At 38.8% G+C, this 27,094-nt stretch overlaps 1 protein-coding gene across 1 annotated transcript in view; it reads left to right on the forward strand.

The window, feature by feature from the left end:
• SPTBN5 (spectrin beta, non-erythrocytic 5) overlaps positions 1-27,094 on the forward strand; it is a 102,493-nt gene that overhangs the window by 28,716 nt on the left and 46,683 nt on the right. The window contains exons 20-34 of the mRNA XM_039388983.1: positions 372-471; positions 1,130-1,300; positions 1,392-1,556; positions 2,312-2,538; positions 3,077-3,263; positions 4,489-4,689; positions 5,820-5,936; positions 6,491-6,654; positions 8,271-8,403; positions 9,237-9,382; positions 10,608-10,722; positions 12,648-12,758; positions 13,968-14,147; positions 18,067-18,270; positions 18,972-19,121. Coding sequence (XP_039244917.1) covers positions 372-471; positions 1,130-1,300; positions 1,392-1,556; positions 2,312-2,538; positions 3,077-3,263; positions 4,489-4,689; positions 5,820-5,936; positions 6,491-6,654; positions 8,271-8,403; positions 9,237-9,382; positions 10,608-10,722; positions 12,648-12,758; positions 13,968-14,147; positions 18,067-18,270; positions 18,972-19,121 — 2,371 coding nt within the window. The remainder of the gene's footprint in view (positions 1-371; positions 472-1,129; positions 1,301-1,391; positions 1,557-2,311; positions 2,539-3,076; positions 3,264-4,488; positions 4,690-5,819; positions 5,937-6,490; positions 6,655-8,270; positions 8,404-9,236; positions 9,383-10,607; positions 10,723-12,647; positions 12,759-13,967; positions 14,148-18,066; positions 18,271-18,971; positions 19,122-27,094) is intronic.

Raw genomic sequence — 27,094 nt, forward strand, 5'->3', positions numbered from 1 at the left:
AAAAATGCCCTTAGATCTGATTTCTTGCCAACACTAGAAGGTCATTCCAAAGCTTCATTGTACATACATTACAGAGAAATTTATTAGTTAAGGTGGAATATTCGGGACAGAGGAAGGTGTCGGTGTTTTAGTGCATGACTACAATTCACTAACGTAACAGCCATACAAAAGGAAAATCCAGAGCAGCTGGCAAGCAATAGCTGCTTTCCAGATGAGCCCATCACAGTGGTAGGACAGGGCTGTATATCCCTTCCTCCTGTTAGCAGAGTTGTTGGAACTAGATTACATTTATAGTGTACTCATGACTACAGCAGAACCGAGGCAAACCAATAAGACTAGTACTGCATTGAACTTCCTGTTTTTCTTGGTAGCATTGAAGAAAGAATGGTCACTCTCCGGCAAAGGTGGGAGCAGCTGATACAAAGCAATGCAAAGAGAAAACAGAGATTGTTGGATTCCCTGCAGCTACAGGTAAAAAGAGTAGTACTGCAGATTTGGTCAGAGGTGTGTAAATTTTCAGTTTTCCCCTTTGTCCTACTATGAGACAAAATTTCAAACTACCGAGCATTCCTACTGCAGCTCACCTTCTCTTTGGCTGTGAGACAGAGTCTCACTCACCAGGGAGCAGGTGATGCACTGGTGATAAATCTTACAAAGCTATAGCCATAGCAAAATTCCAAAACAAAAATGGAGATTTTTAAATGAAAAATACAAATAGAATGTTTTGTCTACTGGATAAGTTTATTCTGCTCATTACTTATTATTGTTCTGGACCTTAATATTTTAGCGTAGTTACTGTAAGTTTTGGCACCAAATTCAGCTTTCAGTGCTGAGATACAAAGTTATACTGGAGGATTGGACCTCTTATGGTTAAAATATTCAATCAATGAGAATTGATAGAATTGATTCACTGACAATTAAAGGCAACACATTAGTAAATGTGGTAAAAAGGGACTAAGAGATTTTACTATGAAGGCTTAAAACCTCATTAATGGTTTTAAGATCATACTTCATTTAAAAGTGTTCATTGTGTAGAACAACTTTTATATGAAAATATATCACATTTCTTCACTGCAAACCCACACAGAATCAGAAGTTAAATCCATTTAATTCTGTTTGTTTCTGTAAGGAGTTTAATCGTGATACTGCTGAGCTTTTAATATGGATGGAAGAGAAGTACAAGATTGCATCAGATGAATCCTATCGTGATCCAACAAATGTTCTACGCAAACTAAAGTGGCATGAGGCTGCTGAGAAGGAAATGTTGGCTAATGAGAAGCACTTTACGACACTGATAAAGGTGAAGGCAATTTTGAAGCTAAGTTTTTCATCTTGTCCCAGACTTCATAGTTGCTGATCTGCTAATAAAATGATGTGCTGTGTTTCTCCAGAAAGGAAATCAGTTGATTCAAGACAACCATTATGCTGCAGTTTCTATCCAGGAGAAGATGTCAGAGCTTCAAAAGAACTGGAAGGAATTGTATGGCAAGATGATAGAGCGAGGTGACAAACTGAGACAAGCTGGACAGCAAGAACAGCTCATGGAACTGCTCCAGGTCAGGAAGTCACAGGGAACAGTGGGGAGGAATGGCCTAGGAGCCCGGTTCCTGTGTTGTGTGGATGCCAAAAAAATGAGGAGAATACCATCCAGACAAAAGTGTATTTTAAAGTGTCCATTCTGTCTACAATCTCCAGAGAGAAAGTTCAGTGTAACGCTAACCAAGCTCACTCCAAAGTTATGAGCAGGATAACAGAGCCAGCACGGCACCAAGATACAAAGCTGTTGAGGTCAGGCTCAGCACTGCATCTGTGTGGGCATCCTGTACCAGGAAAACAATCAAAACTCTGTAAGGGTCAGGTCATTGCTGTGCAAACATGCTTGCTTGGAGTCAGTTTGAGGGCTGGAGGCAAGGCACTGTATTAAGCACACTGTCATCCAGGAAAATTATACAAGAGGAACAATGTGTTATGAAGGTGTTTCAATACCATTATGACATGGAACTGTCATTGTGTTGTAGCTACAATCTGAAATCTTTGAAGATTGTTTGATTGTTTTGTATTATGTCACTGAAGATAGTTCAAAGAGGCTGTTTTTAATTGTGTGTTTTAGTGACTCAGAGAGTACTCCAAAATAGTTTGCAAAAGAAAATATTCCTGGGAGAGACCTCTTAGAGACACTCAGTCATTATGTTATCAAGAAAAGACAATTAGATTTAAAAATTGTGTCCAAGAAGTTGTCATAGGAAGGGATTAGTGAAAGAAAATGGTGTTGAAAGGACAGGATGAGTGTGCTGTAATCTTTTCCTGGCAGGATGCCAAAAAGAAGATAGAGAAAATTGAGAAAGTTCTTCAGGAACCTGAGACAGGCCATGATTTGCGCTCCAGCCGTAATCTACTCAAGCAGCACAGACAGCTGGAAAATGAGACATATGAGCTGGCAGAGAAAATGAATGCTATTGTATCTCATGCAAGGAAAATGGCCACCAATCACTTTGACTCCCAGAGGATTCTGGATGAAACACAGAAATATCTGAAAAGGTGAGGTGTCACTCTCTTTTTGTCTCCACTCCTTATGACAAATAGCATTTTTTATTCTACCTTGTAGAAAATGTCTTTTAGTTGATTAAGTTTAACCCATGCTCAGGAATGATTTCTCCTCCCAGTTGTAACACAATTAGGCTTTGATCTGCAACTGTACCTGTTGACCCATCTCAACCTCTGTGGCTGGACATTGCTCCTTGCCTGCTGCACTCCTCCTCTAGTCCCTTGCTTATCTGTAGGTCATCCATTGCTTTAATAGTGACTAGTTTCTTAAAACACCACAGGACAAGCCTAGGACTTCAAAAGCATAAATCAGTTTCTCTGCTTACGTTTAGTGTTATCATATAGTTCTACTTGTCATAAGTAGCCTTCTGTAGAAGGGATTCTTGTATATGCAGTCAGCATTAACCATTGATATTTAATTGCGAAGAAGTGTCTAGCGTTTGAAATCTTCACAATGGTATCATAGCCTAATTCCTGTAGCAGAATTAGGATAAAGCTTTGTTTTAACATATATTTAATGGATAACCCCTAGGTTTGAGTCTTTGGAAGCACCTCTTTATGAGAGGCGTAAGTTGCTGGAAGCTGCAGTGGATCTTTATGAGTTCTACCATTATCATGACATGGAATTGAACTGGATTAATGAGCACTTGGCTATTGCCCATTCCACCAACTGTGGGAAGTCCTTGGATGTGGCTCAAAACCTGTTGCAAAAACACAAGGTAACTCCTTTAATCAAGTGTATTATAGCATGGTGACACATTGCACTTCATCTCAGCCTGCAAACCTGCACAGTTAACACTTTGTATGAGTGCATTCACTGCTAACAGCTCTAGTCCAGCTAAAATGGTTCAGTGGATTGAGACAAATCGGCAGTGTGGTGATGATTTTCCGAGCAAATACAAAATTCCTGTGAGAACTGCAAAATTTGTCCTATTTTGGAGTATTACTATTCTGAGAAATTGTGTAACTCTTCCTATTGAGAGTGGATAAAAAGACAGTGTACCTTACACTAAACAGAAAATAAGAGGTTTTTTCCTTTGTGGCTCAATCTGGGTTGATTTTTTTTTTTTGACTGTTACGTGCTTGTCCTACTGTAGCTTTATGCTTACTGCTTCCTTATACATGAAATCTTGAAGTTCGTGCATGCTAGATTTTCTACAAGAGCATGTAACAGCCATTTAACATTTATTTTAATTCTATACTGCTTGTAAAATGGTTTGAACAAGCTACAGTCAATATGTTTATAAAGGTAAGTTAACACTGATTTCTGGGGAGTTGGGTTCTATGTAGCAATTCCTCACAGCCAGAGGGACATCTTGGCTGTCCTGCACCACAGGCAGTGCTGGATTCTGCAGCACCTTGATTGCAAATTCCATGAGAAAGATTATAAAACCAATGGGGATGCCTTATGGAGCAGGAGTCTAATAATTTTCATGGTACTGTTGACAGTATCTCTCTTCCCATCATCCTCCAGCCCTATTCATCTTCTGGGACATTCTGTTTTCTGACCAGCAGCTCAACACTCTTTGCTGACTCACCCAGCTTTGTCTCATCTCTTGTTCTGTTCTACCTCCCAAACCTTCCTGACTGCTGGACAGGGGAAGGGACAAGAGCATGGTAAAGATAAGGGGAGAAGGGGTAGGACCAGATCAAAGCATAAGGCTGAGGACTCTGGTGTAGGGAAGTTAAGGGATGTCTGCTGCTTCCTTACATACTCTTCTTTCCTCTCTCAATGGCAGTACCAAGAGCAGAGCATCATGCAAGTGGGGCTGGGAGTAGTGTCTGAAGCTGCAGGTGTTGTAGAAATAGACAACCCGTGTCCACTTGCTGCACTCCACCCACTGTCACTAGCTGCCAGTTTTCCTTAGGACTAGGAGTAACAGAATTTATTTATCCTCACATTTTCTTCCTTTATTTCTACTTTTTATTTTATCTCGTTCCCAGGAACTGCAGGCAGAAGTGACTGCCCATAAACAACAAGTCCAACGGGTCCTGGATAAAGGAAAGACAATGGTTGCAGGCCAGCACCCATCACCTCAGAAAATAAGTGAGAAATGCCAGGAGCTTGTGACTGCCTGGCAGGGCTTGGAGAAGTCCTGTGAGGAAAGGATGAAGCAGCTACAGCACTCAGTTGGCTTCCAGGAGGTACAAATTACAGCAAAGAGCTTACACAGTAGCTTCTTCAGACAAATAAGGAGACCAAAGTATTAAAGTGAATAAAAAGTCAGCTCTGCTGGGACTGGTATTCTCTTCAGTTGCTTGAGGCCAGACTCATGGGAGTGGAGGGCTGGATTGCGTAGTTGAATGCAGCCCCCAGCCTAGACCTGCTGCTCTAGAGGTTTCCTTTGAGTTCTATATCCACCCCTTATGGTTCTGTACAGAACACACATTTCTCCTAGTAGTAGCTCCCTTCTCAGTATCTTTATACAACCTCAGGCTTTGACTTAATTAATGTAATGAATCCTGAACTGGCCCTTCATACTGGAGAATTATGATAAGAAAATCAGAAAAGAGGGGATTTTTTGTGCTATCCAATCTTTACCTGTTCCCAGTAAAGATTCAGAGAAAGTTAGGGATTTTGATTCTATTATTTTCTATAGGCTTCTGGAATTTTATCCTTAGCCTTTATCCTTTTTTTTAAAAAAAAAAAAAAAAAAAAGTTAAAAATTACATGCAAATATTTATATCAATAATCCAAATTTTCTGTCATCAGTGGATCATGTAGGAGTTCAGTTATTCAGGTAGCACATGCTGTTTGTTAGACATAAACAATGTTTGCACAGAGTTCGCCGGACCAGCTATGGTATGTTCCCTGTGGTATATGATCATCTGTCTCTTATTTCCTCTATCTATAAAAACACTTATCCATACTGTAAATTTTATGAAGCCCGATTCTTATAGTGATTTGAACTTCTCAGGTAGGGGAAGGAGAAATGTCACACTGATATGATACAGTTAACCCCTACCCTTAGTGAATAAGGTAAAGAAAGAGTCAGAAAGGAAAGTGATGTGAAGAAAGAAAAGTGAGACAAATTGAAACTTACTGCCAGAGCTGTAATGCCTGGAAAAGACCTTAGTTATCCTGCGCTGAAGTCTTCCATCTGTGATCTCCTTCATCTTTTTATGATTTCACAGAACAGTGAATTAAATATTTAATAAAATGTCACAGTAAATCTTACAGTGCACCCTCCATTTAGAATTTATTAGGTAAAAAAATGATATGAGTGTTTTTAAAGTTGAAGTAAAAACTCATTTGTTCTCTCTTTAACTGATAGTTTTTAGTGAATACTTCAGACCTGGAGGCTTGGATTGCAGAAAAATATCCACTTGTAACAAGCAAGGACTATGGTAAAGATGAAGATGGAACACTGAAACTCATCAAGAAACATAAGGTATTTCTCTGCTTAAATTCTATAAGCTAGCATGATATTTTGGTCTGTCTGAGGCTATAAAATTTTTTGTCTTGTTGGTAATTGAGTGTCAAGCCATCTACAAGATATTTTGTGTTGATATATGTCCATGTGTGAATAGACTGATAGAAGAGATCAATTCGGTATACTAATATGACTGGGAAAATGTAGTTTGGGTAAAAAGGATAATAGTGAATATTTTCATCTTATTTTCCTTTTTCAACAGATGCATGCAGAAGCCTTATATTTTTTTCCTAAAATCAAAGACACAGATAGAGCATTATTCCAGGGATATTTTTCTCTACCTAATAATGCATCAGGAAATTCTAATTGTCTTTATTCGCCTAACTTGTATGAATTTATGTACATTTTTTTTCAAAAAATGTTGCTAGAAAATTATCTAAAATTGATCAAGTCTTGGAAATGTCATATCCTTCCCAAAAGTATTTCTCATCATCTAATGTCTCAACTGTAGGCTGTTCACAAACAGTGGATCTTCAACAACTGGCTCTCAATTCACTATTTTTCTTTGCCAGGCACTGGAGCATGAGATTGCCATTTACCAAGATTTAATGAAAGAACTGAGCGAAAGTGCCCAAAGTCTTCCTCTTGTGGGCTTCATCCAGTATACTGAGGTTGATGCACCAAAGGAACAAGTTCGCTCAAGACTCCAGGAGTTACAGGAGCTATCAGCAGCAAGGTATAAACTAGAATTGCCTCTTGGGTCTTAGCTTTGATTCAAAGCCCACTGATATCTCCAATTACTTTACTGGAATTTAGATCATAATAATTATCTCCTCCCTTTTCAATTGTATTTAGGAAATTGCTTGTTTCTATATTATAATTCCAAGCACCTATAAGCTTTTCGTTTTTGCTAAACAAAACCTCTACAATGTATTCAAGGAGTTTTGCTACATATTAAGAATTTGAAGCCCACAAATTTCCTCTTTATCCTTAATCATCCTCCTGTAAAGTGACTTGAGATGCCAGGTTCTGACTTGCATTTGTGGTACTTGGAATATGCCACAGGAAAATAAGAAAAAAGTGTTTTTAAAAGATTTCCTTAATGTTGCTTGAAAATTACTTAATTTGTTACATAATATAAGGGAGAAAATTACAGATACACTTATCTTTATGTCCAGTGACTCTGTTAGTATAGGAAGCTGTTTATTCTTGAATGAATCACTTACTTTTCATTTCACTTCCTTTCTGTTATTATTACAGCAAGGTGTTTACAATGGGACAGTTAGCTCAGGTTCTTAGCACTTTGTTGTCAGGAAGGAACAAATGTCTGAACAGTTTAGATTTTTCTTTCACAAAAATTTCATTCAGAAAAAGAATGAGGCTCTGCAAGTAGAATAACAAATAGATTAATCTGAATACTAGAATTATTAAGCCTGGTATTTTACCTTTTGTTTCTATTCTTGTTTACAACTGAAAAAGTAAAAGCAACAATAGAAAATCCTGTGAATGAAAAGTTCAGAAAAAAAAAAATACTCAATCTAGAAATACCAAAACGTGTGTGTGTTGAACACAGAAATGTTTTGTTTTTTCACTCATGCTTAATGTTAACCTGAGTCTTGTTGTGCTTTATTGGCGCTCTGGTTTGTACCTCTAATCTGCATTCTCTTTGGGCTGGACTCTCTCTCAGCAGGCTACCTCTCTTGTGATGAGCAGTTGTGATTCAAAGAGGGAAGCCAAGTTCATCTTTCCTGGAATTTTTGCATGATGGTCAGTCAGTGTTAGCAGATGGAAAATTGATATATTATTTACTGTGAAAGGCCTGTAACATGTCTGCCTGAGTTATAAGATACTCTAGACCATGGTTGCAGCAATTTTGCTAAACAGGCAATGTAAACAGAATTGCATCAAAAGGCTTTCATAGCATCCACTTTCCTGATGCACCATCCTCAGAAAGATTTCCTTCTCATTTTCATGAGCAATACAATTATCCTTAGAAAGACAGATCAGGGCAGATCTGGAAAAAAATAAAAATATTTCCATGGGAAGAAAAAAAACCCAACAAAAAAAAACCTCAGGAATGAAACCCAACTGAAATCAAAAGCAGAACAGGGGTAGAACTCAACTAGGCACAGCGCTTTTCCAGGACACCCAGCCAATGAGATGAGTATGACCTGGATGACAGCTGTCATCCTACAAACATACTTTTCACTTTTCAGAAATAGTCAGCTCTTTCATTACAGAGAGTGAGTCTTTTGTGAGAGGTTTTGGGGATTCATAGGAAGAAAGTCACTGATTACCCTCCTCCGTATTGCCTTGGTCTAATTGTATTACCTTTTCTCCTTCCCCCAACAGAGGGAAGAAGCTGGATGAAACTCTTGTCTTGCATGAGTTTGTACGAGAATATGGAGATCTGGAAGACTGGATCACTCAGCAGAAACAAACAGCCAGCTCTGAAGACTATGGAAATGATTATGAACATGTCTTGGTGAGTTTTTTGAGTAACAGATCAAAAATCAAATAAACTATATGTATTAAGACTCTAAACAGATTCTAAGGTTGTCCATGAAAACTTAAAAGACAGAGTAAGGAATAAGGATAAATAACTGGAAGATGGGAAGAGAAAAGGGTGAAGAGTGGGTGGGAAGGTCTGAAGAACAGACAGCATTGCCTAACACTTACATCCTGCTACTATGAGGGCTGAGCTGTGTGAAACAACTGCATGCTAAAATGTCTACGCCTTCAGAGAGCAAGCTCTTTCTACTTTTAATAGTCAAGTATTTTAGTATGGTATCCATTTAGGACTTTTCCTTTTTTTCTTTTTTTTTCATTGAGGTTGCTGATTGCTGTACGAACATCTACAGCTATACCTCTTCACGGAGCATAGAAACCAATCTAATATCAGCCTGTTAAAAATCAATATCTGTTCTGAATCCTCGTTTTATAATCTATTTCAAAATAACTTGTATTCTAAACCTTAAAATGAGACTGCATTATCCATTTACAGTACTGAATACACATTTGCATTCATGAAGGGAAAACATATAATTTAATAACTGAAATTCATTGTACATAGAATGTTTGTTTCCATCCCCACTAATAATGTTTCTGCCTCCCATTTGCATCACAAACCTCATGTTTTACTAAGAGTTTGCAGCTCCTCACGTTCTTTGGAGGTAAAATCCTGTCACTCTACAGGGTCTCCATCTGTAAGTATGGTCTTTTGGCTGTGCTCTGTTAAATGAGCAGGTATGTTTGGGAAATGAGAGCACTCAAAAGGTTTTGTTGTTTTTTTTTTTATTCTTGTTTTCCCTTCAAAAGCAACTTTGTGCCAGATATGACACATTCCGACACCAGTTGGAAGCAGCTGGGAAAAGAGTTGTGGCTTTCCAGCAGCTGGCAGACCACTTGCTGAACTGCAACCATTCTGGGTCCCGGGAAATTCGGCAGATGCAGAAAGAGCTAAGGTAGGGGACTCATGTTAGCTCCATAATGCTTTGTCCTTTCAATTCACTCTCGAGAAAGAAGAAGAGACAAAATACTGGGAAAGAATAAGTCAGGTCTCCTAATTCTCTAATTGCAGAATATGTGGCTTGCTTATTGAAGCAGAGCTGCTGCCACCCTCATTTAAAAATTGACTACTATAATGCAGGCATTACCTACTTAGTTTTAGCTTGCTTTTAGCTTCTGTAAATTGCATCAGAGGTGCTTTGCAAGTAAGGGTGAGTGAACTTCCTTTGCCCTTTGAAACAAGATCACCTAACTGAAAGGCTAGGAGTTTCGTTGCTTTTTTATTCTGATTTTTGAGTTTGAATCCCATGATTGCTCTTTAGAATAACATTAAAATGTTCTGAGCTTCTTAGTTCTGGCATCAGTCCAAACTGACCTGAAAGAGAAGTGGATCTGTCTGCTGTTTTGGGCACCTCAGTGTAAGGAAGATATAAAGCTCTTAGAAAGTGTCCAAAGGAGGGCTATGAAGATGGTGAAGAGCCTAGAGGGGAAACCGTATGAGGAGTGGCTGAGGTCACTTGGTCTGTTCCGCCTCCTCTGGAGAAGAGGAGACTGAGGGGAGACCTCATCACAACTTCCTCATGAGGGGAAGTGGAGAGGCAGGCACTGATGTCTTCTTTCTGGTGACCAATGATAGGACCCAAGGGAACAGCATGGAGCTATGTCAGGGGAGGTTTAGATTAGATATTAGGAGAATGTTCTTCACCCAGAGGGTGGCTGGACACTGGAAAGGGTTCCCCAGGGAAGTGGTCATGACACAAAGTCTGACAGACTTCAAGAAACATTTGGACAATGCTCTCAGGCACATGGTGTGATTCTTGGGGTGGTCTTGTGCAGGGCCAAGAGTTGGTTTTTGATGGTCCTTTGGGGTCCCTTCCAACTCAGGATATTCTGTGATTCTATGACTCAGTTGTCCAAGTCCTGCATATAAAACCCAAAAAGCATAATTGAGAAGGGCTGTCTCACATAGGACCATCTCTTTAAGCTTATGGAGTGGACAGGAGGACAAAGTAGGGTGAGAGACATGCTGTCCTTCAGAGAATCACTCCAACAGAATTTAATGGCAGAAATGAAAAACAAAGTAAGAGGAGGTCTTGTTTTCAGTTTTTCTTCAGACTGTTGGTCTCCATTACTCCTACTTTAAATGTTTTACATGGTTCTTTCCCCCATCCTCCCTTGAAGGAACTCTTGGGAGGAGCTGTTAGAAATTACCAGATTACGAGGTGCACGGCTGAGAGACGCTGAGGCAATTCACAAGTGTTACCAAGATCTAACTGATGCTCTGGCACATATTGAGGTAAAAAATAATGGGAAATTCTCATATAATGCGAACTCTATTTCAGCTTTATTTGTGGAATATTCTTGTGATTCTCAGCATGCTTACTAATGACTTCAAAAAAGTTCTCAGTAAGAAACCTGTGTGATTACTCAAAGTGTAAAAAAAAAAAGTCCTTTGTAATCCTTAGATACGTGACTGGTTACCTAATGAGAACCATTGGTGAAACCAGGTGTAGCTGGAGTTGTTGATCTATGGGATAAACTGAGATCAGTGCTTGAACTAAGTTGTCTCACAGTGCAAGGTATACAGTAGTGTTGTTTGGAGTCATCAGGCCTAAGAAACTGTTTACTGCCTCACCGTGGTGGCTCTTTGTATGCTGTTGTAGCTTTATGTGCTGAAGAACTATCCTTTGAAAAAGGCATTTTTCTGGATTACAGTAACCATTAGCCCGGAAGGCTGTCAGGCAATCATGTGACCTGATGTGAAAAGCTGGGCCAAAAATCTTCTCCTCTCGTTTCAGTGCCCAGTACTGGCAATAATTTCAATCAGTCCCAGTGTGAAAACTAGGGGGAGAACTCCCAATAAAAAATCTACAGCCTTCTGTTTTATCTGAACATCCTGAAGAATTTCACAGAGAAACCACATGCTTGCTGTAATGAAGGGTGTGGTTTCCCTAATGCAGATGTTTACAGGAGCAGCAATCCAATAGTTTCCACTGTTTGCAAGGCAATAGGGCATTGTTTGGTTACATGCAATTGATTTTCTAGTTGTTTATCCTGGCAGAGACTGCCCTATTCAACTTTCTTCCTCTGTCATGAATGGAAAATCAAACATCATATTATTTCACCATATGCCAGCTGGGATTTTCAGAACCTGGTGCATATTTAACTTCAATGATGAAGTAGTTAATTCTGAGGCAGAAACAGAATTCAGAAACACTTCACAGACCAGCTGTTGGTTTATCCCCATGCTGTTTGGTCCAGGCAGCTACTACACCCTTCTTGCATTGCATCTTCTTAATAGCTTCATGCCAGAGTGAGAGAGCAGTACAATCATCTTGCTCATCCCTTCGTGTGTACCCTAGTCAAAAGTCTACCAGGGAAAGCCATTTCTTATAGGAACCAAGTACTAGGAGATCTTGCTTAAGTCATCAGCTCCAGTGTCACCATAGTATAGACAACTACAACATCTCCTTTTATAAGACCTTACCAAGATGCATTGTTGGTACCCCAAACTAGCCTGTGAATCTGCTCCATGAATGCACTTCTTCAATGGTTAGAAATGTTCTTCTAATTTTCTCTAAACTGACCTGGAACAAATTTCTAATAATTTTATTCTAGCAACACCGTTGTTCTCTAGCTGAAATACCTCTTTTTTGTCTGCTTGCTGTATTTCTGGTGCATGTCTGGATAACAACTAAATCCCTTCAGAACCTTTGTTGAGCTAAATAAATGTTTAGGTTTCCTTTTATGTAATGGTCCCTCCATTTCTTTCATTTTTACAGTAAACTTGCTTGAGCATCTATAATTAAAATTTTCATATAAAGATGGTTCACAGGAAGATCACCTGTATGCCAAAGAATGGGCTGAAGCAGTTGCTTGTTAATGCTACTTTTAAGAATTCACTATGTCACTGCAGCAGCTGTTCCAGATTGATTCCCAACACAAAGCCTGTAAGACGTTCTCTTATATTGTCTGATCAAGGCAAGACTTGAACCTTTATTTGTCACAGTTCATTTGAATATTTTAATCATTAAGATACTTAGAAGTGAGTTACTAGGACAGACTTTTCTGGCTTCCTTTTACCTATAATAGTTGAGTAACCCAGGATGTCCTCAAGACTGCAGTGTGAGTTGCACTACTCAAAATTACTAATATAGGCTTGTAGTGAGTTTTGCTTGGAAGTAGAAAGTAACAAAGCTTTCTGTAATTTCATCCTTCTAGGACAAGTCCAAAAGTATTCCAGATGATGTTGCTAAGGACATGAGAGGTGTGCAAACCCAGCTCCGCAACCATGTGGCCTTGGAACACGAGCTCTCTGGTAATGAGCAGCAGGTAATGGCAGTCATTTGGGATCTTTAATGTGTAGCCAAAATTCAAGTTTCCAAGATAAGCATAATAATTTGGTATTGTGAACCAAATTACTACCATCTCTCACAGAAAGACTGGAAATCTCTACAGATTTTCACTAGTTTTCTGGTTTTCTTTATATATTCAAGGTCTAATGACAGTGATAAAGTAAATAATTTAAAACTTTTCAAATAAGGCACGTACTATAATGTGTGCTGATTATTGAAGTGATTCACAGGGATATTTTTGATCATTGTTTGAAATGTATGATTATGCCAGGCTTTGTGATGTGCTTATCATCCTCTTCATAGTGTTTCAAGTGATTACAAGGAAAAAGACAGAATCAGTTTTATGTGCAGACAAAATTAATATTCATTAAACACAAAGTGCTTTGATTGACTATGGAGGATTATAGAAGAAAGTATAGGGCAGCAGTCTGAAATTTTCTGTATGTTTGGAAGGGTACAAATTGGACCATGAGAAAAAAGGATGGGGCTCATAATACAAACATAAAAAGTTTCAGCTCATGAGAACAGCTTCCTTGTATATAAGAGATTTGCTTGGCTTCAACGAGGCCAATAAAACTAGTATGAGTTTACTCTCCACTCTTTTGTTTAATAAATGTAATAGTGTACAATAGTATATATAGTATAAAAAGCAACAAGTGTAATATTGAGATTTTAGTGGTTATCCCAGTATTAATTATCAGCAGCCTAACATATTGGCTTCAGGACAGATAACATTAAAATTGATTCCACCAACTATTTGTGACTTTTGAAGGTAAAAGAGCATGAGAGACACATGAAGAGAACATGGTCACAGTTAAGCTAGATGGTCAATGAGAAAAAAAGGGAATAGTTAGCAATTATTTGCATTATATTAGCACTTATAATACTGGTTGCATTATTCAAATAATAAAAGGTATAGTAAAAAGGGAAAACAAAATCTGAAAAATCACTGTTGCGATGAGCCTTGGCAAACACTGGATGTCACTATTACTCCATAGAACTGAAATTATGGAAATTTTTGTTTAATGTGAGAAAAGCTAAGTCAGATAACATTGCTTGAATTGTAGTTTCATGCAGAGTTAACATATCATGCACAGTTAACATATCCCTTATCATAACTTTTCTGATATTACCTGATGTCTCTGACTCTCTCCTTCCTACCTTCTTCTTTCGTCCCTGTATACAGCTGCAGGAGCTGATCCTCTCTGCAGATCACGTGCTGCCTCACTGCTCAAAGAAGCAGGTGGAAGACCTAAAAGCAAAGCAGCAGGCAATAGTGACCAACTGGAAGACTCTGAAGTCTAAAGTGGAACTGCGCAAGAAACTTTTGGAACAAATATACAAGCTTCACGAGTTTCAGGCACATGTAAGCACTTCTGCCATCTGTCTGTTGGTACACAGGAGAAAGTTGCCTTCAATGTGTGTTAATCATAGGTGTATTTCCAAGCTGCAAAAGGCTGCAGGTGCTACCTGTGGTATTAATGAAGCATTTAAGTGCGTGTAGCTATTTAGAAAGTTGTTAGAGGATAAAGATCTTTTACCTTCTGTAGGAAGGTAAAAGCTCATATCCAGCTGCGTATGGAATAATTGACAGTTGTCAGAAATGACTATTACTTCACAGGTGCAGCAGTAGTCTTTTCAAAGACTGCGATTTCCACTGAGTAAGAGTGATAAAAGGAGATGTTACACTCCCATTTATAATGCATTAAAGTTTGATCTTGCTCTCTCAGGGTATGCAATAACCCACAGTTAACTTCATGGAATGTATCAAATACAACTCACTAGTTCTTGCACTAACTTCTCAAGTTGCTTAAACAGTGACATGGATATATCAGCATAATATTGTAATCAGCAATGCACAGTAGCTTTGTCTCCAAAGAATTCAATAGGTCACTAAACTATAATTTGCCATAGAATACTTTGCAAACGTCGGTAATCTCAGTGAAGGCACCTGAGCTACACCATTGCAAATCAGTAGATTACTGCTGCAAGTACTGCAGTAGCAGGTTCTAAACCAACGAGAGTGTCCCCTTATATCATGAAGGAAATTGGTAATGTAGATTTCTAGAATACTTTGACGTTCTTTTATTCTTGAACTCTTCTAGATGTAACTTCAGTGTCAACTCAAGATATGTCTGGTAGTTCGCATTCTGTTTCCATTTTTGGTGGGAAGCAGAGAATGTCCAGGGTATGCTGGAAAAAAACTTCCTACAACTCTGTCCTAGGTTTGTGAGCTGGGAGCAAGACCACCATAGGTGTATATGGTTCTTTTTTGTTAGCATGAGAGACTTCTTCATATTAGAGTAGTCCACTTCAAGTCTCTTATAAGTGTTCAAATTGGTGTTATCTGCCTATTTCATAAAAAAAAATATATAGTTAGAGATAAAGGATGCTTATGGCACTTTGGTTTTTTTGAGGGTTTGCTTGGTTTGTTTTTTAACTGTTACAAGTCTATTATCTTGTGCAGAACTGTCAATGGGGAAAATGAAAGTGTCTCTAGTGATGTAGGTGAAAAGTTCATTTGTCCACTGTCTTTCTAATAGCATCTAGGAATGATAGTAAAAATAAGTCAAATTTTCAGTATTGTATTCTTCTAACATATATTAGAGTCTTGAAGTCTGCAGCCTGGGAGCGTCTTCATCAGGAGGTGGGTCTTGGTGGATTTATCCATCAAAATGTAGTCACTCAGAGTTCCCTTCATTATTGCTTTGCTTCATAACTTACATCATAAATTTAGTTATTGACTTCAGATAGAAAATGTCTTGTTTTCCCCACCTGTTGGGGTACTTTTTTAATTGTTATTGCTGGAACCATACAAAGCACCTTTGGTTTGAATTTTGTCTGAATGGCAAATCTATAGCCCATTTCTCCATCTGGCAGTGTGTCCTTTGATCTTTAGGACTCTTAACATCATAAAACAAAATGACAAAGCCAGGTGACTGTGTTCTCAGTGACATGTCTAGACGAGATTATGCTCCAGGCAACTCCCTGCCTCTTTGATGGCAAAAGTGTTCCTGATCCTCTTAATTTTCACCTCCTTTCCTGACAATAATTCTTGAAACAGTGAAGAGCTGGTCCTGCAAGTTTGGTAAGCTTGTCTTTCTGCCCAGATGGGACAAGGCAGCATCATGCAGCTGTGTCTAGTGACTAAAAAACTCAGTAGCTCTAGGGTAGGTTAGAGCAGCTTTGCTGCAGAACATCACCGAAATTGCTGAATGGAAAGAGGCAACTTTGCTATCTTTCCTCTTTCAGCTATGCCAAGAGGTCCACAAACAGTGTTAGTCACAGCTGTTCAGTGTACTTTTTTCATTATATTGTTCATATGCAGTCATTGGGTTTTTCATTAAGAAATTGTACACAGATTAGGTGAAAAAAAAAAGTTCAGTCTTTCCATAAAATGATAATTCTGCACAATCATCTAGTGTATCTCTTTGCACCCCATCAAGTACAATTTTAGTCTGATTAAATAGCAGAGAGCTGGGCCTAATGGACAACGCACGGTAACAGCAGAGGGCTTCAAATATTCCAAGAAACTTTGTCAAGGAAGATGAATGTAGACATAGACTCAAAGTATTTCTAAGTGATCTGAGGCTCTTAATCTGAAGTTTCTGCTAGGATTTGCATGGTCTCTGTCAGGCTCTGCTTAGGAGTTTCCTGCAGACTGATGCCTTGTCTATCCTTAAATGTTGCTAGCAGTGACAGTCCAGTAACCACTCATTGGCTCTTGACTTGTTCCATCACATTATATATCCTGAGATTTATGTGTTTTTTCCTAATGCTTTCTTAAAATCTCGAGGAGTCTTAGACATTTGCAGTGCCAAGTGCAATGTCGGTGTCTGGAGTAACATCCAGCTGTGTGAATGAATTAGTTCTAAAAATCAAAATTATGCCAACACGTGTGCACTATGTGGGCCCCTTTAAAAGGACCACAGTCTTTTTAAACAGTCATTTAGTAGCTGTGTTTGTTGGCTTTAAGAAAGAAATCTTTATCTCTGTTTATCTTGGCTTCAAAGCCTAGACTCAGGATCCCAAATTGGCCAGTTTCAATTTTGTGGTGCTTTTCTGAAATTTTTTTTCTTGGCTGGCAGTACAAAATTTTGATGATATGAACAAAAATCCATGGGTAAAATGGAGCAGCCAAGAATCTATTTCCATTACATAGTTTCCTTCAGTGGAAAAGCCAGCAACCACTCACAAGAGAAAATTTTTAGTTCTCTGCAGTGAAAGAGGGTTTTTTTCATCACTTTCTATACCTAATAGTCTTTTAAAATACACTTTAAAAACCTGACAAACTGTTTACTACCTCAAAATTAAATCAACTAATTCAGACACAATTAAACTATAGCAAAACTTAATTAGTCATTGCATGTAATTCCCAGTATAGTCCCTTGCAATCCTAATTTTAACAATTGACAGGGAAGAGTAAAACTCCTATTGCAGATTCAAATAAGATGCCTAAAGAAAGTGACTGTTTAAGGTGTAGAATCAAATGCAGAAAAGGACATAGAAAAATGTCAAATTGTTTTTACTTGTGCAAGTTGCTTCAGTCACAGTTAGAAAATAATTCTCAGATATTTGTTTTAGAACTTTCTTACTCATAATTGCTTCAGCTGAATGCTTCAAGCACTTTAAGATATTGTAAATGTATTTATTGTTTAATCAGATTTTGAAAGTAAACTAGCATCACGTCCTTGTTCCTCCCAGAACTGTGTTTCTGTGTCAATCTCAATTCTATAGTTCCACAAACCAAAAGCTGAATCTGTATACCTGATTTGGTTATGCAATTTTTTCTAGGCTGTGATTTACCCTTTTTCCACATTTATTACAGTGCATTTGTTTTTTATCAGAAAATTCAGACTCTCATTTGAGAATATGTGCACAACCTAATTTCAAATAGACTTGTATTAGACAAAGCTGTCGCAGAAAAATAGGATGATACTGTTTTATCCTTTGTGAAGGAATAACATTAGAAAACACTTAAGAAAAGATGGACGAAAGGGCAATAAATTATATCATGCTGTCATTGACATGATATGACAGAGTTTGACTATAATTATGATATTACAAACCATATATGATTTAACACAGTATGTAGAAATTCCAGCAGTCATTATCCATGCTTGTAAAATTCATAGAAGTACTGTAAGCACTAATGAAATATTTTCTTTCTTATCTGTGATTTTATTATCTATTAATCACTTCAAGTTGAACAGGCCTATGATTTTCCCCCTTCATAACCTAAGCTTGAGCTCTAACCTCAACTTTCACATTTTCTTGGGTTCCAGGTGTGGGACTATTTCTTATGGACAGCAGAAATAATAAGGGAAATGAGAGCCAAGGAGACCATTCGGGACATATCTACTAGCAGCCTGAGACTTACTCAGCATCAACAGCTACTGGCAGAGATTGAAGCACGAGAAGAGAAGTATAGTCATGCTGTACAGCTGGGTCAGTCACTCCTGCAAGATGAGGAAATGGGATCAAAAGAGGTAGTTGAAACTCTTCTGAGTTCGATCATACATACTCAGCTACTTGACACCAGTGTAACTATCACACTGTAAGCATACAAATACGCATGTGCATCACTTCTCTATACACATGACCTATGTTTGCCTCAGTGTGTTACCTAGCTTGGGCACAAAAACATCTGTTTCGTTTCCTATCTCAGCAGCAGATGCGTGCTGGCATCTCCTGAAGGCCCCCTGCAGCAAAACTGGGCTCATTCAAGAAGTTCACCATGTTCTGAGCAATGGATTTAATTCTACCAACTTCCCAAACTGGATTTTCACAGAAATACTATGCCTCATATCACAGTGGTATATCCACACCAGAGCAGTCTGAACAAAAATTTGGAGTGATATAATGGCACTATTAATGACTAAAGACAATGGAGAATTAGGATCTGATTTTAGAAAGCACACTTGGGAAACAGTTACCTTTCTTTGCTCTTGGCTTGAACTGCTGTATATGCTGTAAGAAACACTTCTCCATTGCTGAAATGAGGCACCTCTGGTTATCTCTATGCTCAAATAGAATTGCTAGAACTTGTTTTATTTTTTTTCTGTTTGATAATTTTGTTGCAATTTAAGGGGATTATCCACCACTCCGCTTAATCCTTTCTTGTCTCAGCTTACCCTGATCCATACGATCTAAAGACCAACATGACTTTTTAATTGGAAATTATGTTCAGATTCAGCAGAAACTACAGGCTTTAATGGAAGAGAAGAAAAATGTATACAATGCATGGAAACAGAAGAAGGAGTGGCTGGAGAAAATACACCAAGAACAAATGTTCTACAAGGATTGGGATCACCTGGACATGCTCCTGAATTCACAGGAGGTGAGTGAATTATAAACTTGAAATAAGCAGATAAACTCTTCAATCATTTAAATTCTTTCAAACTAAAAGGGGCACTACTGTTCACCTACAGCTTAAAATCCTTGTGTCTGCATATACACAAGACACTCTTTTTTATTTTTATAATTTGCATTGTGTATTACTTAGAGAGTGTAACAATGTACAGGACCCCCACCCTTCTTATGGAGCTTAGGTGTGGAACCAGAAACAAACAGATGATTCTTGCCTGAAAGATAATTAATTGCAAATAAACATGACAGCTAACACGTGAGAGTCACAACAGAAGAGGGAGACAAGAGTCCAGTATTAGTCCTCTTTATAAACAGATCTCATCATACCAACTGCTTAACCATTGGCAAATTGTTTTGTAGGCTTCAAAGAGAAGGGAAATTGCAAAGTGGGTTTGAATGGAGTTTGCTTTACAGGTGTTGCTGGAAACCTCACCTCAGGCTGAGGTTAGTGTTGGGAAAATGCAACTACTGGAAGATGGATGTTGGCAGTGTGAGTTAATACAGGAAAGTGAATTGACTCCTCAGTTCTGCAAGGGTATTGATAGCTGTGTGTAGAACAACTACAAAAGAATTTTTAAGGAGTATTGGTTTCTGTTTGATGCAGTAGAGAGATGAACTAGTGAAAAAGGTCCTCTCATGAAGAGAGGGCAGATATAATTAATGCAAAGAGACAGAAGGATGTTCTTATTGTCATCGTTTTGCAGCTCTTGAAATAGGTTTTTTTTCACCATTATTAAATTATCTTTTGTCTTTCTTGCACTTTGATTCATGTAACTGTTTAAAAAGGTTCCAGCTCAAGGTCTAACATTTGCTATTAGAAAACAGTGCAGTCACCCTGTGAATTCATGAACTGATAGATTGCTATAGCCATGTTGAGACTTGGCATGCAAACCATATCAGTGGGTTGAAGGTTGCCAAATTTAAGGATTGATGCAGCACTGAAGGAGGTTGTACCTCCAGGTCATTTCTCATTAAGGAAAAATAATACTTAAGTCTCCAAGACCACTGATAGAAAAATATAATGGCTCTCAGTTTGTGCTGAGCTCTGTTTTTCGCCAGCGCTTTGCCACTGGCGCTAAATCTTTCTGAAAACTGACCCTTCGCTGTGCCACGCAGTGATACTTAACCCTTTGTAGCACATGGGCCTAGAGCTTTCTGCTACTCATTCATTGAAGGAAATGCATATCTTCATAATTCCCTACAATTGGCAATCTTGGCATGTATGCCCTGCATTCTTGAGTTTGTGATGAAATATGAAACAGAGAGTTTCACCTAGGTTTGGGTTTCTGGAGTAAAATATTATATAGTTCTACCCACTATTTGTTGCTTCATTAGCAAGTGGCATGATTTGCATTACATCTATCTCAATTCCCTACTAACATAATGGCTAAGCTCCTGCATAGGAGCTCATCAGGGAAAATGTAAACTCTACAAAGGTTTGGCCGCTGTATTTTTTCTCCTTTTATGAAATGGACATCAGCCAACATGCAGAGGCAGAGGCACTGTCACTGTGGCATCTGCTTTGCTCTGTATACTTCAGAGGTAAATGTGTAGGAAGCCACTGTGGATTAGTGTTTCTTCTTATCCCTGAGTTGAAAGCCTGTATTACTCTTACATGAAAGGGTAATGCACCTGGCATTTCTGGTATGGCCCCAGCACATTCTCTACAGGTAAATGGAACTTGTTATCACTCCTTTGTTCAGGTGAATTTACCATTGCCATATGCTCTGAGGCAGACTGCCATAAAAGGGGTGGGTGTTCATCACAGACTGGGTAAATTGTCTTGGTGGGATCAGTCACAGTGCCTGCCTCCTTTCTTTAGCCAAAGCAAAGCCTGAGAATGAAGACTGTGACCTTGAGGATCATGAAGGGCAATTCTGTTTTCTGAATCTTTCTCTCATACTATTTTCTCAATGAACTTCCGAGGAGTCTGGTACTCAGTTTTCTTCACTGTCACTAATTATTCAGAAGATGTAACAGTTAAATGTGAATACTTGACTGTCCCTTCCAACAGCCCTTCACACAGATAAAATCTTGCAGTCAAGTAGAATGACTAGAAAATAAGCATAGGAGAATGATAAAAAGTTGGTGTTGTTCATGCAGGTGTAGAGAATGAGGGAGCCACAGTTATCATATGCTCATCACATGTACATGGTCCCTCCACCACTTTCTGCACCTGATTTAAAAAAAAAAAAAAAAAAGCACACACAAAACCACCCCCCAATAACAATGACAAAAAGCCAAAAACAAACAAACAAACAAAAAAACTGCTCAGATTGAAAAGAGCACACTTACTACAGAAAGAAGAAGCAGAAAGTTTTTGTTTCTCATTTTTGCTCATGTTTAATCCTTAGAAGACTACAACCAATTAAAGAACTGTTTCCTCTGTGAGAGTTTCATGTATGTAAAGAATTATAGTTGCATGCTCACCGAGTTACTGTTATAAAATAGGAAAGTAGGTGGTGTGATCATATAGACAAATGTCTCTGATATTGCAGTCAGTGACCAAGTATCTACCTGCAATATAGCAGGGAAATTACAGAATGCCATGGATTTCTAAATTAGTAATCTGGATGTCAGAACCAGCCATATGTCTCCTCCTCCACCAACAAAGTCCCTACCATTGCCAGCGTACCACAATGTCTAGAAGAGACTGTTATGAATTAGTGCTCAAACTTAATCCAGGAAATTCATAACTCCTGGGAATTCATAAGGTGGGAAGAAGAGGTGCTGAATTTGTCCATATCCAAGGATGCAAGCAAACAGAACCCCAATGGGCTGTGTGCATTCAGGATGAGTTTCAGCTCTCACTACTCTAGATGTACCATGAAGCCAGTACTGTGAACAGCTTTCCTTTCAGGAATTACTAGCTTTCCACCATTATAAGGATTTACTAGCTTTCCAGCATTATAATGACTCACACCTGTGTTGTTCATTCTTTTCATCTTAGTATTAACTCACAGCTGACACTGAGCAAAAGTACCATGAAGAAGAGGCAGCTACTCACTCCCTTCCCTTAGAACTGAAGAGGTTTTGGTGAAAGCACATCTCAGCTGTGCTTCACAAATTCCACTGCTACCTGCTCATTTGAAATCATATTTTGCTATTTTTAAATCGGTTTTACTGGTTTGAAACCTGGCAATGTTGGGGATCACCTCAATGTTGAAAGCAGAGTTGCTCCATAGTGATTATAAACACAAAGTGATGCAGGTTTAAGCTATTAAGCTGCTGAGAAGACAGAAACTGTGTGTGTTTACATACAAAATAAGTTGTACCTTTGAAGAATATATGGGGTGAAATCAATAAAGAAAGCAAGTCATTGCAAGAAGAGGTTCATTTTTTGCTGTTCATGGAAAAACTAGAAGGCATTTACCTTCTACTGGATTATAGTTCTTCCTGAATATGCAGTGCATCAGCTTGGCCTTGAATAGAAATGGCAACACTGTTCTGATTCCTCTACAGCTGGAAATCCTGCATTCCCATTGCTTTTGTTCTCTCATCCCTAAGTGTGATCATTCTTCAAACAAGTTATTCCTGTGCTGCAGAATTCCCATCTAAATGAGGGAGAAATTTAAAGAACCACAAAGCTGTCTTTTGCAGCTGCCATCATCTGCCATATGGATCAACATATACAATTTGATAGTGAAGTGAGGTTCTTTAGTCACTACTTATATTTCATTTCTCTGCATTTGAGGAACAATTGGAAGAGGAATCTATTCCTTTTGGATGGAGCTCTGTTCTACTATATGGAATTAAAATGTGGCTGCATAGCAATGTAGACTCTGCTCCCTAGGGAGACAGGCAAGATGGTAGGAAAGCAGTTCTTTTAAAAGAATTCAGCCAAGGCATCACTTGAAGACTCTCAAACCCCTTTCCTGATGAGAGTTTCATCATTTGCTCTTTTCAGAAAGGACAAAAGGAAACACATTCAAAAAGGATTCCTATCAGGCAAACAAATATAAGCAATCTCTTCACCCCTTGTGTTTCTTCTGACTTTTGTGTTTGAGGCAAAGTGCAGTTATGTGCATTTCACTTCATATGTCTGCAAAATATGTGCCTAAGAAAGTAGCTTCTGCCATGTTGTAATTTTTTAATCCTATTTTCCCAGTACTTCATATGCCTTAGATGGTCTCTCCCCCAGCAGCAAGGAACAGGGGAAGGAAGAAGGTAGCAGAGGAGTATTTTAAACTAAGAACTACTGCTGAGAACTGCTCTTTCATTCACTGTATGTGCCAGTGTGACAGGTTTGACTTTAAGCCAGCATCTTATATTACATCCAAGTTGCTTAAACCTTCAAAGGATTTCAGCAGAATATAGTCTAGCATTGTTCTATGCTAAAGGAAATGGAGCACATATCTAGAAAATTAGGCAACCGGCTATCTTTTTAATTTTTTTTTATAATGAATTCAGTTGTGCCATCACATAGAACTTCTGTAGGAAAGTCTTGTAAGACCTGCGAACTGACATCTCATCATTCAGAGTGCAGACAAGCAATGGCTGAAAAAAGAGAAAGCAGGAAAAAAATAATTTTTGCTTAGAGCAGAAACAGTGTCCAGTACACTCTGCTCTGTTCTGATCTTTTCACAGCAACTCAGGTTAGCTGCTTTCCTTTTTTCACAGATGAAATAACAGAGAGTTTCCAGGCTGTCTCTGGCAGGCACTTTTGGCTCCCTCCTACTGTGTCTGCAGTCTCACTGTCAGAACACTCAGGGAGCAGAGCTGTATGCTCCATAATTTATCTTTCTGCCCATCCCACGCTCATATCGCTTTGCAGACGTGACAAGTGGTGGTAGCAGTATTAGAAAGCTGAGATTTTTTATTTTGAATGTGGATTTTTTTAGTTCATATTTTTTTTCCCGGGGAATGTTTATTCATCTCTCATTCCTTTGCTTCAGTGGAAGAATGGAAATTTCCAGTGCCAAAGGAAAAAGGATTAGGAGTTGGTTTTAAACACAGAGGGAAAGGCAAGCTTCTGTGTCTTTGGTTTTTGCATCATTTAGAACTAAACTTCAGAATGTCATACAGGGAGCGTCCCTGGAAACCTTCATCTGCAACCTATATCTCCACTGCGAAAATGATTCTATCTTCCAGTAAAATGACCCCACGTCCTCCTTTTGAATCTGCTGTGCAGGACAGGCCTTTGCAAAAGACGCCAGCATCAGCATGGCATCCTCCCACTGGTCAGTCAGTTGCAGAGCTTGCTCCAGGAAATGCCAACTCACCACCAAGCAGTGTGTCTTCCGGAGCTTACTGTTCAAGGCTAGATGTCATCCTGGCACACACAGACCAGACGAAAGGTTTGGGGAGCACTAGTCACTGTGTCAGTCCTTCTGATGAGACATCCACATGTTCCAGTGCTTGCAAGGACCCTCGGAGCCATGGATACAAGGGGTCTGGCATTCAGTCAACATCTGCATCTTACAAGCAATATTCAGAAAGAGAAAAAAGTGTTCATCGTACTTCTGAAAAAAGCGATTCCTTGAAGCTTGCTCTATCTTTGCCCTCTGATGTCCTTTCCTGCAAAGATCCACCAAGCTGGACATCACGCCTAGATGTTGATCTGTCTGCTATTCCAGCTGTTTCTACATTCCACAGCAAAAATCTGCATGCATCCCTGGAACCTTGTGATTCTCTCCCATCTCAACAAGGCTGTAGCCAATGCAATGTCCAAATGTCAGACCTCCACACTTCAATGAAGCTTTACATTTCAACGTGCAGCTTGATGATAAAGCCTTTTCGAGCAGATTTCTATGGAAGCAGTCATGCTCATTCAGGTCTGCTCATACCACAGCTAGAGAAGATGCCTGAAACTTCAGCTGATTTTCAAACAGGATACCAGAAACCAAAACAAGACTTCCCTGCAGGTGGATCTCCAGCCCTTCAAATCACAAGACTTCATGTGACTTCCTCTAAGTATCCTGGCCTTCCCCGGCAGTCTGTCTCCAGAGATATATGGCTGTCCTCAGCTATGCTGACTGGAAGAGGAAATTCAGCTAGTGGGAATGAGGTCATAAGCAAGGATTTAAATCCAGAGCTGATTGTCTTTCAGAATTATCCTTCATCTAGGCCAGAGTTTAGGAAGACTCCATGTGATGACCTAACACCTGCTCACCACAAGGTTTCCAAAATCACCCTGATACTTGCCACCCCTTGGACTGCTATGCCTATCCAGGTGGTAAGAGAATTTAGAAGAAGTTCAAGTCCAACAGTCTTTATCAAAACACATGATACAGATATAGCTGGCCCACCCTTTCACCCTGTGGATGTTGGGGCTGGCCTCTCTCTGTCAGTGAATCCAGTTTGCTGCTCAGGATTGCTTTCTAGCCATTGGACAAGATCTGGTTGGAGACCTTCCCAGGAAACATGCACTGTAAAAAGTGTATGTCCTGACAACCTTTTGACAAACACACCAGCTCCCACCACATCTTCAAGTCACAGAGACGCGGAGGGTGCAGGGTGTCCATCTATTGCTGTCAACATTGCATCCTTTGACTCTGGAAGGCGAGTGGTGAAGATTTCCATTCCATTCTAGGAACATTTGCAAACAGAAGATCTGATTCGTATTTAATCAAGCTATATGGATTTCTATTTGTATGCTTACTGCCATGTTCCAACTTCCTAGAGATGACTTACAAAACAATAAGAAAGCTACTTGTGTTCTACTGTCACGAAGGCTGCAGATACATCTTGATCCATGCTAAATGAAGATAAGAACTCTGATCTGATTGAGCACTTAACAAGTGTTTCATTTTAACCTTTAGAATGCTATTGTTAACATGACATGCAACTGTTTACAGATTTTTCATGATTGGGCCACAGTGCTCAGCACTTTGAAGGTTCATGACTTCAGAGCCGAGAACTAGTTTCTTCTCTGCTAGTCAGTCTGGGACCTGGAACAAATGCTCAGTGTAGTTTTTCTTAGTCCTTTTCTGTTTTAGTGTTTTCATTTTCTTACTTGTCAAATGCTGTATTTCTAGATGGTTAATTCCTGGTTTTGTAAGTTTTAAAAGTAATACTTGTTTTCAAAACCCAAAATATTTAAGTGCATAGGAAGAAATCACTTTTTTCCCCTTCTTAGAAAAGGAGAGGTACTGCCCTTTCCTGAGGGAAATGAAGGGAATTCAATCTCCATAGCATGTCAAATTTGAATATCCCAGCAAAGTTTCTAGCAGTGAAACTATGGGGAGTTTAAAAAGAATTTAGTCTGCCTTCAGACAAATGTTTCATAAGTAAATATTTTAATGATGATGTTGTATGGGCTTAAGATTCTGGTCCAACACCTACTACTTACAGGATAGGGATCGAGCTTGCGAATTTTGAAGACAGAGATAGGTGTGAGGAAGGAATCACAGCAGTTATGGGAAAAAAACCTTACTGTGTTATCTCTGTGGTTTTTCCCATATACATTTCCAATGTGAGATAATTATATTCTTATGCCATAAGACAGCATGCAGTAGGAGGAGGGAAGGAAATTTTAAATATCTTTAACATTAGAATTTTGCATATAGATTGTGAGGAGAGAAGCCAATAATAAAGTGATGTCAGTGTGATAGAAAAAGTATGTGTTTTCTCTTTATAAAAAACTTCAGTGCATTTTATTCCACCTATGGTTATAGTATGATACCTTGTTGTAACTTCTACTGAAATGAAGCATAGTACAACATTTTTGTGTACCATATATAGTCATCGTATCAAACATATTTATTTACTTTGCTAAATCAAATATCAATTTTTTTCTTTTTTATTTACTTCTATCAGAATTAAGTCAAATCAAACTTTGTTGTTATCTATTTGGGCAGATAGTTTGGACTTGATTACATGCTTTAAGTGAAGGCTTTTAAAACTGGAAGTAATTCAGGCTTTTAGTGCATGTTTAAAGCAGAAGGATTTTCTGTGGAGTTCCAGCATTCTCAACAGCAAGCCAAGGGCAGGCAGTGAGGGGCA

Source organism: Pipra filicauda, unplaced genomic scaffold, assembly GCF_003945595.2.
Source record: "Pipra filicauda isolate LSUMZ 115617 unplaced genomic scaffold, ASM394559v2 scaffold6_size6359152_pilon, whole genome shotgun sequence".
NCBI lineage: Eukaryota > Metazoa > Chordata > Aves > Passeriformes > Pipridae > Pipra > Pipra filicauda.